Source organism: Aegilops tauschii, chromosome 2 (assembly GCF_002575655.3).
Source record: "Aegilops tauschii subsp. strangulata cultivar AL8/78 chromosome 2, Aet v6.0, whole genome shotgun sequence".
Lineage (NCBI taxonomy): Eukaryota > Viridiplantae > Streptophyta > Magnoliopsida > Poales > Poaceae > Aegilops > Aegilops tauschii.
The window spans coordinates 596,152,559-596,167,864 of NC_053036.3; the positions used below are offsets into that span (position 1 = coordinate 596,152,559).

Genomic DNA, 15,306 nt, shown 5'->3' on the forward strand with positions numbered 1-15,306 from the left:
GATATTGTCGGCACTCCAGAGGAAGTATCTGAGTGGAACTGTAACCTTGCTTTTAAGTGTGGTAGCACCCCTGACCTTTCCGGCCAAAATATTTGCTAGAAGACCCCCAACCCCTAACCTTTTCTTGCTAGCCTCTTCGAATCTCGAGGACGAGATTCATTTTAAGTGTGGTAGTTTGTAACATCCCAAAATTCTAAATTTTGGAATGGTATAATAATTAAAATATATATTGTTTGATTGATTGTTGAGTGACTGATTGAGTGAAATTGATTGGAATTTTAAACTTTTGAAGTTTTGTGGAGAGGGAATAAAAGGACTTTCAAAAAAAATCTCTTTGAAAATATTTGAATTTGGAAATATTTCAAACTTCATGCTACTCAATGATCCTCATGATTTCTTCAATGAAAGAGAGTGGGAAGTAAAGAAAGTTTTCATTTTGAATTTGTGATTTAAATTTTGTTTTTAACTCAAAGTGGCATTTGAATTTTATTCAAAAACTTTTCTGACAAGTAAAACTTGAACAAAAGTGTTGAGAGGGAGTAACATGACACCCCAAAAATGTTGGAATAAATTTTCCATAGAGTTTTGAAAGTCACTTTGATTTTTGTTTGAATTAAAAAAATGATTTTTCAAAAAGTATTTTATTTTCCCCTGGAAAATATCCCATTGAATTGGGCTTATTTTTCTGATCATTTTTATATATAATACTCCTATATTTTATTTTCATTTTATTTTCTAAAATGATTTTTTCTTCACGGGTTATTCAAAAAAAGGAAGGTACTGTTTTTCTTGCGCCAAATCCGGCCCGATCCGTACCCAATCATCTCTTTCCTCCTGACGAGATGCTCCAGATCTCCAGCGACCGCCGGAGCATCGCCGGAATCGCGGGATTCGCGAAATCCCTCGCCCCCTCCTCCAAGCCGACCTCCCCCCCTATAAATGGCCACCTCCCGCACCCATTTTCCCCCCTAGTCCCTCCTCTCCTCGCCCCACGTCGCCGCGCCGCCCCGCCGGAGTTCGCCGGAGCCGCCGCCGTCGTTTGCTCCGCCCCACCCGCCGCCGGCCCTCCCCGCCACCAGCCGCTCCGCCCAGCTCCGCCGCCCCCCGCCCGTCCCCTCGCCTCGCCCGGAGGACCACCGGAGCCACTCCGCCCGAGCCCCTCGCCGGAACAGCTACAATAATCCCGACCTGCCTTTTTTTCCGTTCTGTTTTTAAAACAGAATAGTTTCAATCTTGTAAAATCCGCAGTTAATTATCTACGAGGTATTTTTGAGTGATTCCAACTGCCTTGGATCACAAATTTTATGAAGTTTCTGTTAGTTCAATTGTATTTTATATTTGATCAGTTTAAATTTGTGATTGTATGAATTTTCTCAAATCACTAGATTTGAGCTATTTTGAGTTAGGAATATTATGTTTGACCGATTCTTTTTGCTACTGGTTAATTATTATACTAGCTACGTATTAGTGTTTAGTTTGCATGTTAGTGAGTTAGTTAGATTAGATTTTTATTGTAAACAGTACTGTTTACTCTGTTTTTAGTACTGTTTGTAGTTTAATTATTATTAATTAGTTTATTTTGCTAGTTTTCACCAGTGTGTCATATATTCTATTTTTTAACAGTAGGTAATTTCTAGGATTTATTAGACTTAGTATTCTTGAGGTTCTAGGTGTTGTTTGTTGTATGACTAGTTGCTAGCAATAGAAATAGTGTTATTTTATTGTTTTGTTAGAATTTTATTATAGGAAAAATACTTTATGTTACTTAGTGAATAATTATTTTTACCTTGTGTTAAGTATTTTTGTTTTAGGCTTTTTACTTGTTGTTAAGTAGAGTTGTTTTTTTTGAGAAAGATTAGCCCTATAAGTTTATTTGAGTGATTTGGAGTTTTATTTGGTTTTACCTTCGATCCTATTTCGATTTCGTTGTTATTTTGATTGTCATGATTGAGTGCTAGAATGATTGCTTATGTGAATATTATCCTTGCTTGTATAGATTTCATCGGAGAATGACGACTAGTTTATCAAGTTTTTGAGAGCGATAATATCTTCACCAACTGACCACGCAAGTTCACTTTGACCATGTTTTTTATACCTATGTTTTTATTGCATCTAGTGTCATCTTCGCAACAATCCCTCCAGTAGTGATATTGAATCCTTGTAGTTGAGTAGTATGCATGAGGTAGGAACCCATCACCCTGTTACCAAGCCCGGGACGTTATTTATTTTAATGCTATGCTATAGTAGACGGGGTTGGTATGAGTGCTCGGGAGTGGTGTGAGAATGGAGGACTCTACGTCAATGACGACAACTCCATGATGGCATGTGCAAGGACTGCATCTTCAAGGCCTCAAGACTTCAAGACTCGAGACAAGAATTCAATACACACTACTGGGTGAAGGACGGTTGACGGGCACCCTGGAGAAACCAGTGGATTGGCCGGGATGCATGGAGAAGCGCCATGACATCTTGCGGAAAGCTTCACCCAGGCTCAAAGAGACGGAAGAATACTTCATGCCTGGAAGCTTACCTGTGCAACCGCAAGTCACTATGGGCTCTGGCTTGGTTGACCTTAGTTGTGACTCTGGCTGGGATGGTGCTAGCAGATGTAGAACTATGGTAGTATTGGATGAGCACTGGACAGTGGTCAGGGGAACTCTTCGGAAGACCATGTTTCGGTCATCTTGTTCTCAAACACCCTGAAGTGCGAGAACATAAAGAGAGGGATCGAATCTTGCGGGTAAAGTGTACAACCCTCTGTAGAGGGTTAAAACCTAATCGATTAGCCGTGTCCCCGGTTACGGACAATTTGAGCCTCTGGACTTGGATCTATCTCGGAACTCTCAACACCGGACTGATAACATAATTGTGGGCAACTTATGATGATTTTGGGCTATGAGACATCGGTTAGCGGAACCATGACACGATAGAAAACTCTGTAGTACAGACTCCTGATATTCCTTTGATGTAGGAAAAATAAAACCAGCTTTTATGCAAAACAAAACTCAGACACAGAGCCACAAAGCCATATTGCATATAGTATAGTTTTATCATCTGTTTTCTCATGTTATGATCTTGCTGGTACATTCAATGTACTGACCTACACGGCTGCAATGTATCATGTTGCAGATACTTTCTTCCGACGAGTAAGAGTGCGGTACAGGGTTACGGTTACACTCAACCTGCCGATGGCGTTGATGGGACTCCACACTCGACTATTTGTTTCCGCTGTGACTTATGAGGTATATATCAGATTTACGTTATTTATACATTTGATTGCACTTTGATATATACATTGATGTATTGTGTGTGCCAGCATACTGATCCAGGGATGGCACAGAAACACAGAGGCTTGACCGTCTGAGGTCGGGTCGCTACACAAACGTAGCAAGCGAAATGGAAGTGGACTTGCAGTTCTCCATGTTGACTCGATGAAGAAGATCAAGCGCATACTTTCTCTGTGTCAATGTCATGCCCCCAGAATGAAAGGACGCTTCCAATCGAAGAAAGTACTCCAGCCGACCCAAGTCTTTGATGGGAAAATGAGCAGACAACGACTGCACAAGGTGATCCACCACAGCTGGGGTAGAGCCAGCAATCACAATATCATCAACATACACCAGCATGTATATCTGGATAGCTCCATGGGAAAAGATGAACAGAGACATGTCAGCTTTGGAGGCAACAAAACCAAGCTGTGAAAGCCGCTGACTCAACCGAGCATACCAGGCACGGGGCGAGTGCTTGAGACCATATATGGACCTCTGGAGTTTGCATACATGAGAGGGATAAGTGGCATTGGGGCTGCTGCATATAGACATCTTCGGCTGAGTAACCATGCAGGAAGGCGTTACTCACATCAATATGTCGAAGGCTCCATCAGCGAGACACAGGGTGAGAGAGAACACGACGAACTGTGGCAAGCTTCACCACTTGGCTGAAAGTATCTCCATAGTCTATCCCCTGCTATTGAGTAAAACCGCGAGCAACAAGACGAGCTTTGTGCTTGTCGACAGATCCATCCGGACGATGCTTGCTCTTGAATATCCACTTGCAACCCACCACATTAATCCCGGGAGACCGTGGCACCAACACCCAAGTGTTAGTGTGACGAAGAGCAGCAAATTCCTCAGACTTGGCAGCACGCCAAGCGGGTTCACCAAGAGCATCACGATGAGAAACCGGCGCGGCGAAAAATGCATGCCGACGGGAATCATACCGAACAGTGCCATTTGTGTAAGTTTTCTCTTTGCGCGTATGATCATGATGACGAGTGACCATGGCATGACCGGGAGCTACGCTGCCGGTAGAAGTTGGCGGCGGTGACAAGGACCTGGCCAGAGATGACGCAGCTGAGGATTCCTCGGTGACAGGCGACACGGGCCGGGACGAAGCAGTGGGCTGGGCCGGTCCAGAGAGAGCGGAGGATCCGACCGATGGAGGCAGCCTAGAAGAATCCGCCGACGACCCACCAGAGGACACAGACACGCCAACTGGCGATGCGGGTGGGCCAGCCGGAGATGCAGGAGGGGCCGCATCAAAGGGCGTGACATGCACGTCGGGCGCGACACCAGGCTCGGGATCAACGACAGTCACCTGGGGAGAAAAGGATGCAACATCACCTGCAGATGGCGGGTTAGGTAACAAATAAAACATGTCATATTTGCGCACATGGACATCCAAAACTGGTTCATTAGATGGAAAAGGGATGGCATGTTCAAGAGTAGAAATATCAACGGAAACACCTGGGTTGGAATAAGGAAAAACAGTCTCATCGAAGACTACGTCACAAGAAATATATATATCCTACCCGAGGTGCGATCGAGACACTTATAGCCCTTATGCAGAGGACTATAGCCAAGGAATACACACATCTTGGAGCGAAACTCAAGCTTGTGAGCATTGTACTTGCGAAGACTAGGCCAACAAGCGCATCCAAAAATCCGAAGTGAGGAATAGTTGGGCTGAACATGAAATAGACGGAACAAAGGTGTATCCTTGTTGAGAACCGTAGTGGGCATACGGTTGATGAGATAACATGCTGTAAGAAAAGCCTCATCCCAAAAACGAAGGGGGAGAGAGGAGTGCGCAAGCAAAGCAAGACCGGTCTCTACCAAATGACGGTGTTTGCGCTCGGCAATACCGTTCTACTGAGATGTATGTGGACACGACACACGGTGAGATATGCCCGTGCATTGAAAGTAGCGATGGAGTTTGTGGTATTCCCACCCCAATCGGACTGAACGGCCTTGATTCTACAATCCAAAAGGCGTTCGACATGAGCCTGAAAGTTATAGAAAACTTGCTCAACATCAGATTTGTGTGTAAGCAGATAAATCCAGGTGAAACACGTGTAGTCATCAACAAAGCTAACATAATACTTATACCCCCCCCCCTAAGAAGCAATAGCAGGACCCCAAACATCTGAATGTATTAATCCAAGAGGTACAGTGGTAACATGATGAGATATAGAATAAGGTAGCTGATGACTCTTAGCACGCTGACAAGCATCACACACTAACGGTGAATTATTTGAACTAGAACAAGGGAGATCATGACTCCGGACAATAGAAGTGACCACATTATTTGTAGGATGGCCAAGACGCTGATGCCATTGTGAAGGCGAGACTCAGACACTCGTGGATGCATCATTGTGAAGGCGAGACTCTGACACTCGTGGATGCATGGTGAGACGATGATGACGAGGCACGGGCGAATGGGATCGGGTAGAGCCCCCATGACTTCTACCGTGAAGAATTACGTGCCGGGTTGCCTTGTCCTTAACAAAGAAAAAACGACGGTGAAACTCAACAAACACGTCATTATCACAGACAAGACATTAAACAGAAAGAAGATGCTTGCTGATGTAAGGAACATGAAGGATGTTGTTCAGTTTTAGGGATGAACCGGCTAAATGCGAATGACCAATATGCGAAATAGACAAACCTGCACCATTAGCCACCTGAACCTGGTCCTTCCCGTCATAGTGCTCATGAACCTGGAGACGCTCAAGATCACTAGTCAAGTGATCCGTAGCGCCGGAATCCATCACCCATGGATAGTCGAAGGAGCTAGTGGAGGCCGAGTTGCCGGAGCGTGTATTGTTGTCCTGATCATAGCGCTTGCAACACTCATCAGCCTCATGACCCCAGTTCTTGCAGATTTGGCACTTGGGGTGCCAGCGATTATTATGACGGTCGCCACCGCCGTTGTTGCCGGCGTTGCCCCCGCCACCTTGCCAGCCATTGCCGGCGTAGCCAGGGTTGCGGTCGCGGCCGCCATTATTGCCGCCATTGCCACCTTGGCAGCCTTGCCCTCGCTGGCTGTTCCCATCAGCTGGGCGACCCCACCATAAGAGGGGTAGGGCTCCGAGTAGGGCGCACATCCACCATTGTCGTAGGAACCCGGGCAGGTCACGGTGTTGGCAGAGGAAGACCATCCCTCCGCCATGCTCTGCTGGGCCTGTAGCGCTTCGAACGACGGGACGAGCGAGTAGAAGGTGGAGTAGGGCATGGGTGCAGTACTCACAACAAGCGAGGCCGCGATGGAGTTGTAGGCGGAGCCAAGTCTGGTGAAGATGTGGTCGATGAGTTCATCATCACGAATTGGGGCATGGTGTCGGCCAGTGCCTTCATCTTATGCATGTACTCAGGAGCGGATAACTCCTCCCTCCTCAGCATCTGCAATTGACGCCGGATGTGACGGGCGTTCGCGCTGCGTGCCAAACATGGCACCGACGGCCGTCCACACCGCCTGTGCCGACTCGCAGCCACTAAGCTGGCATGCAATATCCTCGTCCATGGATGTGAGTAGAAGGCCCTCGACCTTCTGATCTTGAGTCCACAAGTGGTGGTACGCAGGGTTGGAGGTGGACGTCGCTGCGTCGCCGGTGCCCACGGTGAGCGTTTTCTCTGGTGCCACCGTGGTGCCGTCGAGATGACCGTGGAGATTGGCGCCGGCGAGGACGGTGCTGGCGATGCCCCCCATAACATGGAGTTGTTCGGTCGAGGCGGACCGAGATCCCCGGAACGGCGAACGCGGCTGGGACCGAAGCTCCCGCTGGCGAGGTGATCGCACGGACGGGGTTGGAGACGGACAGCACGGCGGCAGCGAAGGAGACTCGCGGCGGCGCGGGATGGCATCTGATACCAAGTTAAAAGACAGGGTTTAGGGTTTTGTGTGGGGGTTAACATCCACCTCACGTCTCTTTATATAGATGAACAGATTACATGTATATGTGTATTCGTGTACAATTACAATGTAGACTAGACCCTACTTTACACTGCCCGCGTCCTCGGCGCTGTCGGTGACGAAGGCGGTGGCAGCGCCCTTCCCGGAGTTGACCGCGGCGAGAGGCCGAACACAAGTAGCCTGCTGGGCGCGTGCGCGGCCACGATGGAGCGGAGCAGCGCGAACTCCTTGGCGTTGAGGCCGCCCGTGGACCAGAGGTGAAGAGCAAGGAGGTGGTGGTCTGGGAAACAGCCAAGGTGCATCCTGCGCATCAATCAGAGACGACGGCCAGGTATGTATGCAATTAATTCAAAGAGATTTACTGATTTACTCTAATGTCTACTCAGGAAGTATGTGATAGGGATGTTTCTCCACTGACCCCTGGATCATGAACGCTAATTACAATTGAAGATCTGCATATGTGTGACTGGGATTTTATGTGCATAAATGATGCTAGGCAGTTCGTGTCTACTGGACAGTGCATGCAGTATTTCGTACCCACTGCTTTACATGTTGAAGGTACATAACGTTTCTGCTTATTTGCCATCCATCCCAAACATTTTGAAGCTGCGATGTCTCATTAGGTGGGCTACTTTTGTTGCTGGTTGTGCGGGGGCACGCAGTGGCGCTGGCTGCTGCATGGCATTGGGCAATATGGTGGAATTGTTGTGGGATTTTGGATGTCTTTGTTGGTTCAGAGAGATAGACGTAGGTGAGTTTTTTATGTGCTTATGATTGTGTTTGATAACGCCTTGTTCAATGAGAGTGCCATTCGACCAATTGTTTGTATGAATTCTGTAAAAATTGTGTGACTATGAGTGAACAAAATTTTGCGTGCCGCACCTTTGAGCTTGAGATGCAGATTTGTATTCCCTGTGAGTAACTTAACATCTGACATCTTTACTTAAAAAAATTGGATGCAACTGGGGAACTTGAATCATTTGTTAGGTAAATGGCAGGAGCAAAACCTATTTAGTAAATACAAACGATCCCCATCTCATGTTCAAAGGGACATCTTAAGGGCTTTGTCTTTCCAGCGTGTTCTGCTCACAATTCACTACCCTTCTTGATAAATTGGTATGCTCTTGGTATTGGCATCTAACGTATTCAGTACAAACATATCTTGAATTGTTTTTGTAGGATTAAATGTAGAAGCACTTGTGATTTTATCATTCCACCTTAAAGTATTCACACTGCTTGCACCATATGTGTACAACTGGAAACGTATTTTACCGAGTTAAGAGAAAATGTTGCCAAGAGGAATACTTTGAACAAGTTTTATAAGATCATCTTTATACGTGTCTTTCAATCTTTCAGTTTTTTTATGACTGCTGGGTTTATTAGTGCAAATAAAATTTACTAAAAAGCTTGAGGATAGGAGAAACATCAGAACAGTGAAAGCATGTCACATGCTACAGATGTATCAATACTGATACAGAAACAAAGCATGTACAGTTAGCAGAACAGAAGCACCAGTATGTTTAAGGGGAGTTGAATGTCAAAAACCACAAACCTGGTACTCTAATGGTTTTGAGACTCATATTTTATAGTGACCAAGAAACCATTTTTCTCACTCTTTTATGCGAAATTATGCCTAACGTATATTAATGTTCTGGTGGAAACAATGGTACTTCCCGTCCTCTTTCAGAGTCTAAACTACTTTCCTGACGATTTAATAAAGTTGAAACGTTGCCAAGGGATGTAGCAGGGTTAGCAGAAAACATGATGCACGATTGAATTAAACATATAGGGTTCAGTACATGTCTAAGCATGAAAATATATTTTATTTCACCAGAAAGAATCTGCTTGGTTCTTTTACTAATTATCTTGTCAAATGCAGTTCGTGGGATAAGAGTGGCACATCAGTTCTGAAGATTACTTTATTTTCTATACTAGAACATGGGACCAATTACTTTATCTGTGTACTACAATATGGGCTGACACCACTGTTGACTCCAAATTGCATTGCTTATTTTGCTAATTGAGAACATATGTCTGCAATTCTGCATACATATTCATGATATTTCCTTCTATATAATTTATATGAAGATTAAGAGTTATTTTTAACCCGAAATTTACCTGAGAATTACTTCAGTGTGTGTCATTTCCATCTTATTCCATCCACATGATCAATGGGCCACAAATATAATTATCAATCCAAGGATTCCCAAAACTAATAATTTGTGCCTTCAATAACTGAAGGTACTTTTTTTTGGTCTAATCTTGAAATCTTGGCTGATATAATAATATTAGTGTCACGGTGGTCTTCGCTGCTATAGTTTTTTTTGACCTGCTGACCGTAGAACAATCGTTCTACGGTATTTTCATTAAAATAGCAAAAATATATACATCAAGAGTCTACATAAGTAGCTCAACAAATACCAGTTATAGGGAACATCATAAAGAAAATTAAAGAAAACTATCTATCCATCGCTGAATCTTGGTGGCCTTGGTCATTTTAGCTCTGTATTGTGCTCTGATCATTCCTTCCTTCAAATAATATTTCCAACTCTGTATATGCACAGCAGCATGTCTGAAGATCTTGTCATTGCGTACACTCCAAATGCCCCAGCAGCCTGACAATATGATATCAAATGCAATTCCTTGGGGGAGCTTCATTAAGGTCAGACAAAACTCATCTAATGTGGAAGTGCCTCTCTCTTTGTCAAGTGCAATAGTGTCCCAGCATCTAAGAGAAAATGGGCAGTCCCAAAATAGGTGAAGTGCAGTTTCCTCTGCTTGGTCACTACATAGGACACATTTATAGGATTGAAGATGCATACTTTTTCTTCTCAAAAGATTCCTTGTGTTGATTCTGTCATAAAGGAGGAGCCAAAGGAAAATATTGTGTCTGAGCATAGCTGCCGTTTTCCATAGCGATTTCAGTAGATGGTGGCATGTCGATGGACCCATAAGGCATTTATACATCTTCATCAAGGAGTAGGCGCTTGAGCTCCATGTGTAGACCCATTTGTCCTGTTGGTTGCTTCTGGGTAAGTCTTGAAGGATGGCTAGCATATGTTCAAATTGCCTATGTTCTTCCACTGTAAGAGGTCTGTGGAAAAAGGAAGCTGGGTCCTCATTCTAAAGTGCCTGTTGCAGGGTGATATCCTTATTGATTGCAAATGAGAAGAGTTCAGGGTATGAATCTTTCATCTTGTCTTGTCTCCAGTTATCAAACCATAGCTGAATGGTATCTCCAAACCCAGGTTTGCATATGGAGTTGTCCTTGTAGACTGGTAGCAGTTTCAAAATAGATTTCCACCAGAATGAGCCTACCAATCTATCCCCTCGCAGTGATGAGGAGTAGTATGCTTCCCAAATGATTTTCGCCCATGGAGTGTCTTCTTTGTTCAGAAACTTGTGGAGAAATTTCATGAGAAGAGTCTTGTTGTGAGTGGTAATATCAATAATGCCAAGACCCCATGGCTTTTTGGTTTACAAACCTTGTCCCATGCAATCAAGGGTTGCCCCTTAGCTTCAGTGCCATATTTCCTCCAGAAGCAGTTCTTGAGATATTTGTTGATTTGCAGAATGACTGTAGGTGGAAAGGTGAGAGTGCTCATGTAAAAGGTCGGCACGCTGGAGAAAACTGACTTGATCAATGTGAGTTTATCTCCAAATGAGAGCATGGTGGACCAGCGCTATAGTCTAGTATCAATTCTCTTCAGAAGTGGGAAATAATCCTCAACTCTTGGCTTGTAAATAGTCAGAGGTAGCCCCGGGTATTTAATTGGCAGACTCCCAATTTGACATCCCAGAAGGGCAGATAGCTCTTGCATCTTCTGCTCTGGAGTATTAATGGCAATCATTGCTGATTTGGAGTAGTTCACTTGGAGTCCAGTGTATGCTGCAAAATGGAGAAGCGGGTTCTTGACTTGGAGAAGTTGGCTTGAATCAGCTGGCAAAGCCAGAATTGTGTCATCTGGATATTGTATGATTGGAAATTTGGGGCAAGTAACATGTTGGAGAGGTGATTCAATGAGGGAGTTGTGCATAGCCTCATTCATCATAGCTTGTAGAATATCAGCAGCCAACACAAATATGAGGGGAGATAAAGGATCTCCGTGCCTAACTCCTTTTTTACAAAGGAACTGCTTTCCAGGAATCCCATTTAGGAGGACAGAAGAAAACCCAATGTTGTAAATCTGTTTAATCCATTGAATCCATTTTTGCCCAAACCCATATGCTGCTAAGATTTCAAAAATAGTATCATGGCTGAGCATATCAAAAGATTTTTCAAAATCCAACTTCAATAGAATAATCTCCTTTCTAGATTGATGACATTGATGGATGTATTCATATTACCATGCCAGGCAGTCTTGGAGACATCTTTTATTGAGGAAACCATATTGATTGATGTGAATCAAATTGGGCATGACCTTTTGCAGTCTGTTGGCAAGAAGTTTGGTCAGAATTTTGACAGTGCGGTTAAGCAGAGAAATGGGCCTAAAAGCACTAGGAGAGTCTACAAAATTGATCTTGGGTATGAGTGTGATATAGAAGTAGTTGATGCTCTGGATGTTGACCCTGCCAGAATAGAAATCATTGATCAAATTGTAGAAGTCTGGGGCTATGATGTCCCGACAAGATTTGAGAAAAGCTGCATTAAAGCCATCTGGTCCAGGTGATTTATCACTTGGCATCTGTTTGATAATATCATCAATCTCTTCGTTGGTGAAAGGGTTTTCTAAATCTTGAAGTTCATGAGAAGGTTGAATCAGCTGAAAAGAATGGCAGCTTTAGGGTGGTGGTCATGATGTTCCATGCCCTCTTCATCCCTGAGCATGGAGATACAGCTAAATCTGTGCTTGATTGTAGCTTTAGCCTGAAAGAATTTGGTGTTTGCTTCCCCCACTTTAATATTTCTGATGGTTTCCCTCTGCTTCCAGTACATCTTTTGAAAAGATAGAATTTGATTCAAATGATCTTTGAGGATCTGTCTGCCTGTTGCTTCTTCAATGTATAGTGTCCTGAACTCCTCCAAGGTATCATAGACATAAATAACTTCATTGATATTCTTGATGATAGCTTTAAGATCAGAAATGTTCCTGGACCAATTTTTAAGCCCCTTTCTAAGTCTCTTGAATTTAGCAGATATAATCTTGGCACTGTCAGTTTCAGAGACTTGTTGTTCCCAAATACCTTTGACCACCTGTTTAAATTGATGGTGATGAATCCAATAGTTCTCAAATTTGAAGATTTTGGATTTTGGGATAGTGGTGCCAATTTTGATCACACATGGGGTGTGGTCCGAGGTGGTTCTGGCCAATGGGAGAGCTGTAGTGTCAGGATAGGTAAGTGTCCATTCCTCAGAGGTGAAAAGCCAGTCAAGTTTCTCCAGTAATGGTGCCTCTTGCATATTGCTTCAAGTATATGAGCGACCTTTTAGTGGGACTTCAATAAGTGCAAGCTGTGAAATGGCTTCATTGAAAGCCAACATATCTTGAACATTGCCCCCCTCCCTGTTGCGATCTTGAGGATATCTGATGTAATTGAAGTCACCAGGCGCCATCCAATTGGTGAAATCCAATATATTAACACTCTGAAACCAGTCCAGGAAGTTTAATCTATCAGAATGCTGACAATGTCCATACACAGTAGTGAGGATCCAATTATCACCATTGTGTTTGGAAGTGAACTCAATAGAGATAGAGTAGGCAGTTTTTTCAATGGTAGTGCCAGAGAAAAGGTGATCATTCCAAACCACAAGAAGTCCCCCTGATGCCCCCACAGATGGGACATAATCAAATTCATTAAGCTGTCTAGGGAAGAAGTTCCTCAAATAATTACTGTCAAAAAGTTCTCTCTTAGTCTCTTGCAGACACAGAATAGAGCAGGCAGCTTGCTCAATATTAGCTATAGCAGTGTGTTTCTTATCATCATTCAGCCCTCTCACATTCCAGTTTAATATATTCCAAGATTTAGCCATGGATGAAACAAAGACAGGATACTCAGAATAACATAAGGTGGCATACACAGAAATCTGAGGAGAAACCAGTCAAGTTCTACCACTATTACAAAAGCAATCATGTTCTTAGCCATAACAACAGTGTTTCCAGCAACTACCCTTAGAGAAGAACAAATACAGCCTGGTATGACTACGGAGCTAGCTCTGGTTCTTGCTTCAGGTCTTGCTCTTCTGTCCTGTCTCCACAGCTTTCGAGTTATTGTTCTTGAGCTTCTTTGGTCCCAGTTTCAGAATGTTCTCTGTAGTCTCTTTAGCATTAACCTTGCAGAATGAAACATTTAAGTTTTTAACCACTTTTCCAGGGATAGGAGGAGGTAGAGCATGACAGGCAAGACAATTTCTATCAGTGCAAGTAGGTCTTTTAAATCCTTTGTTCAGAGCTTTAATTCTGCAACTTCTCCTTACCTCAGTCTCCACTAGAGGGAATTTCTCTTTTCTTTTCTTGTTCTTCTGAATAGCTGAGGTAGAAAAGGCAGTCCTTTCTTCAGAAGACTTGTAGAGTGGGGCTGCCTCATTTTCTTGATCAACTTCAGTAGATTGTGCAGACTGCAAAGCACAACATGTACCATGCAAAGGGATATAAGTATCAGGGATGGCAAAAGGTTTGAGTAACTTTGATTCAAATCCTTGTACAATATAGTTCCAAATTTGAGAGGTAATAAAATTCTTTGCCCATTCAAACTTATCAGGTGAAAGGAGGGCCACTGATAAAAAGTTGACCCACTCAATGGGGACCTGAATTATCTGTTTGCTGTCAGCTTTTAGTGCAAAATGTTGCTTCCAGATTTCAGCACCTTCTTATCCCAGTAGAGCAGCATCTGAGAAGAAGTGTTGATATGTTCAGTCTTTTCCTTTTCCATAATGACTGGGTCTGGAAGATCTGAGGGAAGGTGCACAAAACCCACAAGAAGGTTTTGATTAACATCCAGGTACTTAGGAGTAGGAAAACCAGGTGGTGCAGCAAGAACAGACCGAGAGTGTTCAGAAATCTCACCAGTGTCCACCTGAGAGTCAAGAGGTGGTAGAGCTTGTTGTGGTTGAGCATCAGTGTTGTTCATGTCCCTGCCTCCTTGTTCACTACCCTTGTTCGTACTCTTTGATGAAGGGTTGACTTCCTTCCTTGGTTATGCTGTTGTAGTCAAAGCTTTCAATTCACTTTCTTGTAGCATGGGGTCTATGTCTATTGAGATCTCTGGGGATTTCAGTACACTCTCTTGTTGCATTGGGTCAGAAGTAGAGTAATAAATCGGGCTCTTATCAGCAAGAATTGCTTCCAGCAAATATTTAGGTTCCATGTAACCAGTTCTGCATGGTGGGACATGTGCATTGACCCTATTTTGAATCAGAGGTACAGGAGGAAGAAGAACAGGTGCAGCCTGCAGATTAAGGTCAGGCAACTGTGGTTCAGCTGGTCTCAGTGGCCCATTAGTAGATTTTGCATATGGCAAACTACTATTAGTAGGTGCCATAGATAAAGTGATGCTACTATTGTCCACCACTGCATTCAGATGTTGCAGAGCAGTAGCATCTTCCTCTGGTAGAGGATCCATCAGATCATTTAATTCCAAGAATTCACCAGGTTGATTTTCCAAAACAATCTCATGTCCTTGTTGTGGCAAAGCCCAGTGTCCCCAACCTGGCATGTTCTCTTTATCCTTATCTAGTTCCAGGTCCTGCTGATTGGGATTGACAGGTTGCTGCAGAGCCAATTGCAAATGTAACGCCCACGATGCGGCTATATCTCCCACGTGTCGAGGCACGACTTAGAGGCATAACCGCATTGTGGTTTTGTCGCAAGAAGGGTCATCTTCACACAATCCCATGTAATGAATAAGAATGGGATAACGAGAGTTGGCTTACAATCGCCACTTCACACAATACATAAATATAATTCATACATCATCCAAAATACACACACATAGACCGACTACGGTCAAAATCAAATGAAAATAAGATAACCCCAAATGCTAGATCCCCGATCGTCCCAACTGGGCTCCACTACTGATCATCAGGAAAAGAAACATAGTAATGACCACGTTCCTCATCGAACTCCCACTTGAGGTCGATTGCATCATCTGCACTGGCATCGTCGGCACCTGCAACTG

General features: G+C 43.8%; 1 protein-coding gene and 1 pseudogene across 1 annotated transcript; both read right to left on the reverse strand.

The window, feature by feature from the left end:
* The window catches only part of LOC109750088 (arabinogalactan O-methyltransferase 2-like), a 31,465-nt pseudogene extending 23,972 nt beyond the window's left edge, over positions 1 to 7,493 (reverse strand).
* A 5,105-nt stretch (positions 7,494 to 12,598) lies between these two features.
* Positions 12,599 to 13,162, reverse strand: LOC141041318 (uncharacterized). The gene has a single exon (XM_073507456.1). The coding sequence runs from the start codon at positions 13,160 to 13,162 to the stop codon at positions 12,599 to 12,601; it is 564 nt and encodes a 187-aa protein (XP_073363557.1).
* Positions 13,163 to 15,306: the final 2,144 nt, after the last annotated feature.

Excerpts from the sequence above, each read along its gene's own strand:
- LOC141041318 (XM_073507456.1), bottom strand. The coding sequence starts at position 13,162 with ATGGCTAAATCTTGGAATATATTAAACTGGAATGTGAGAGGGCTGAAT.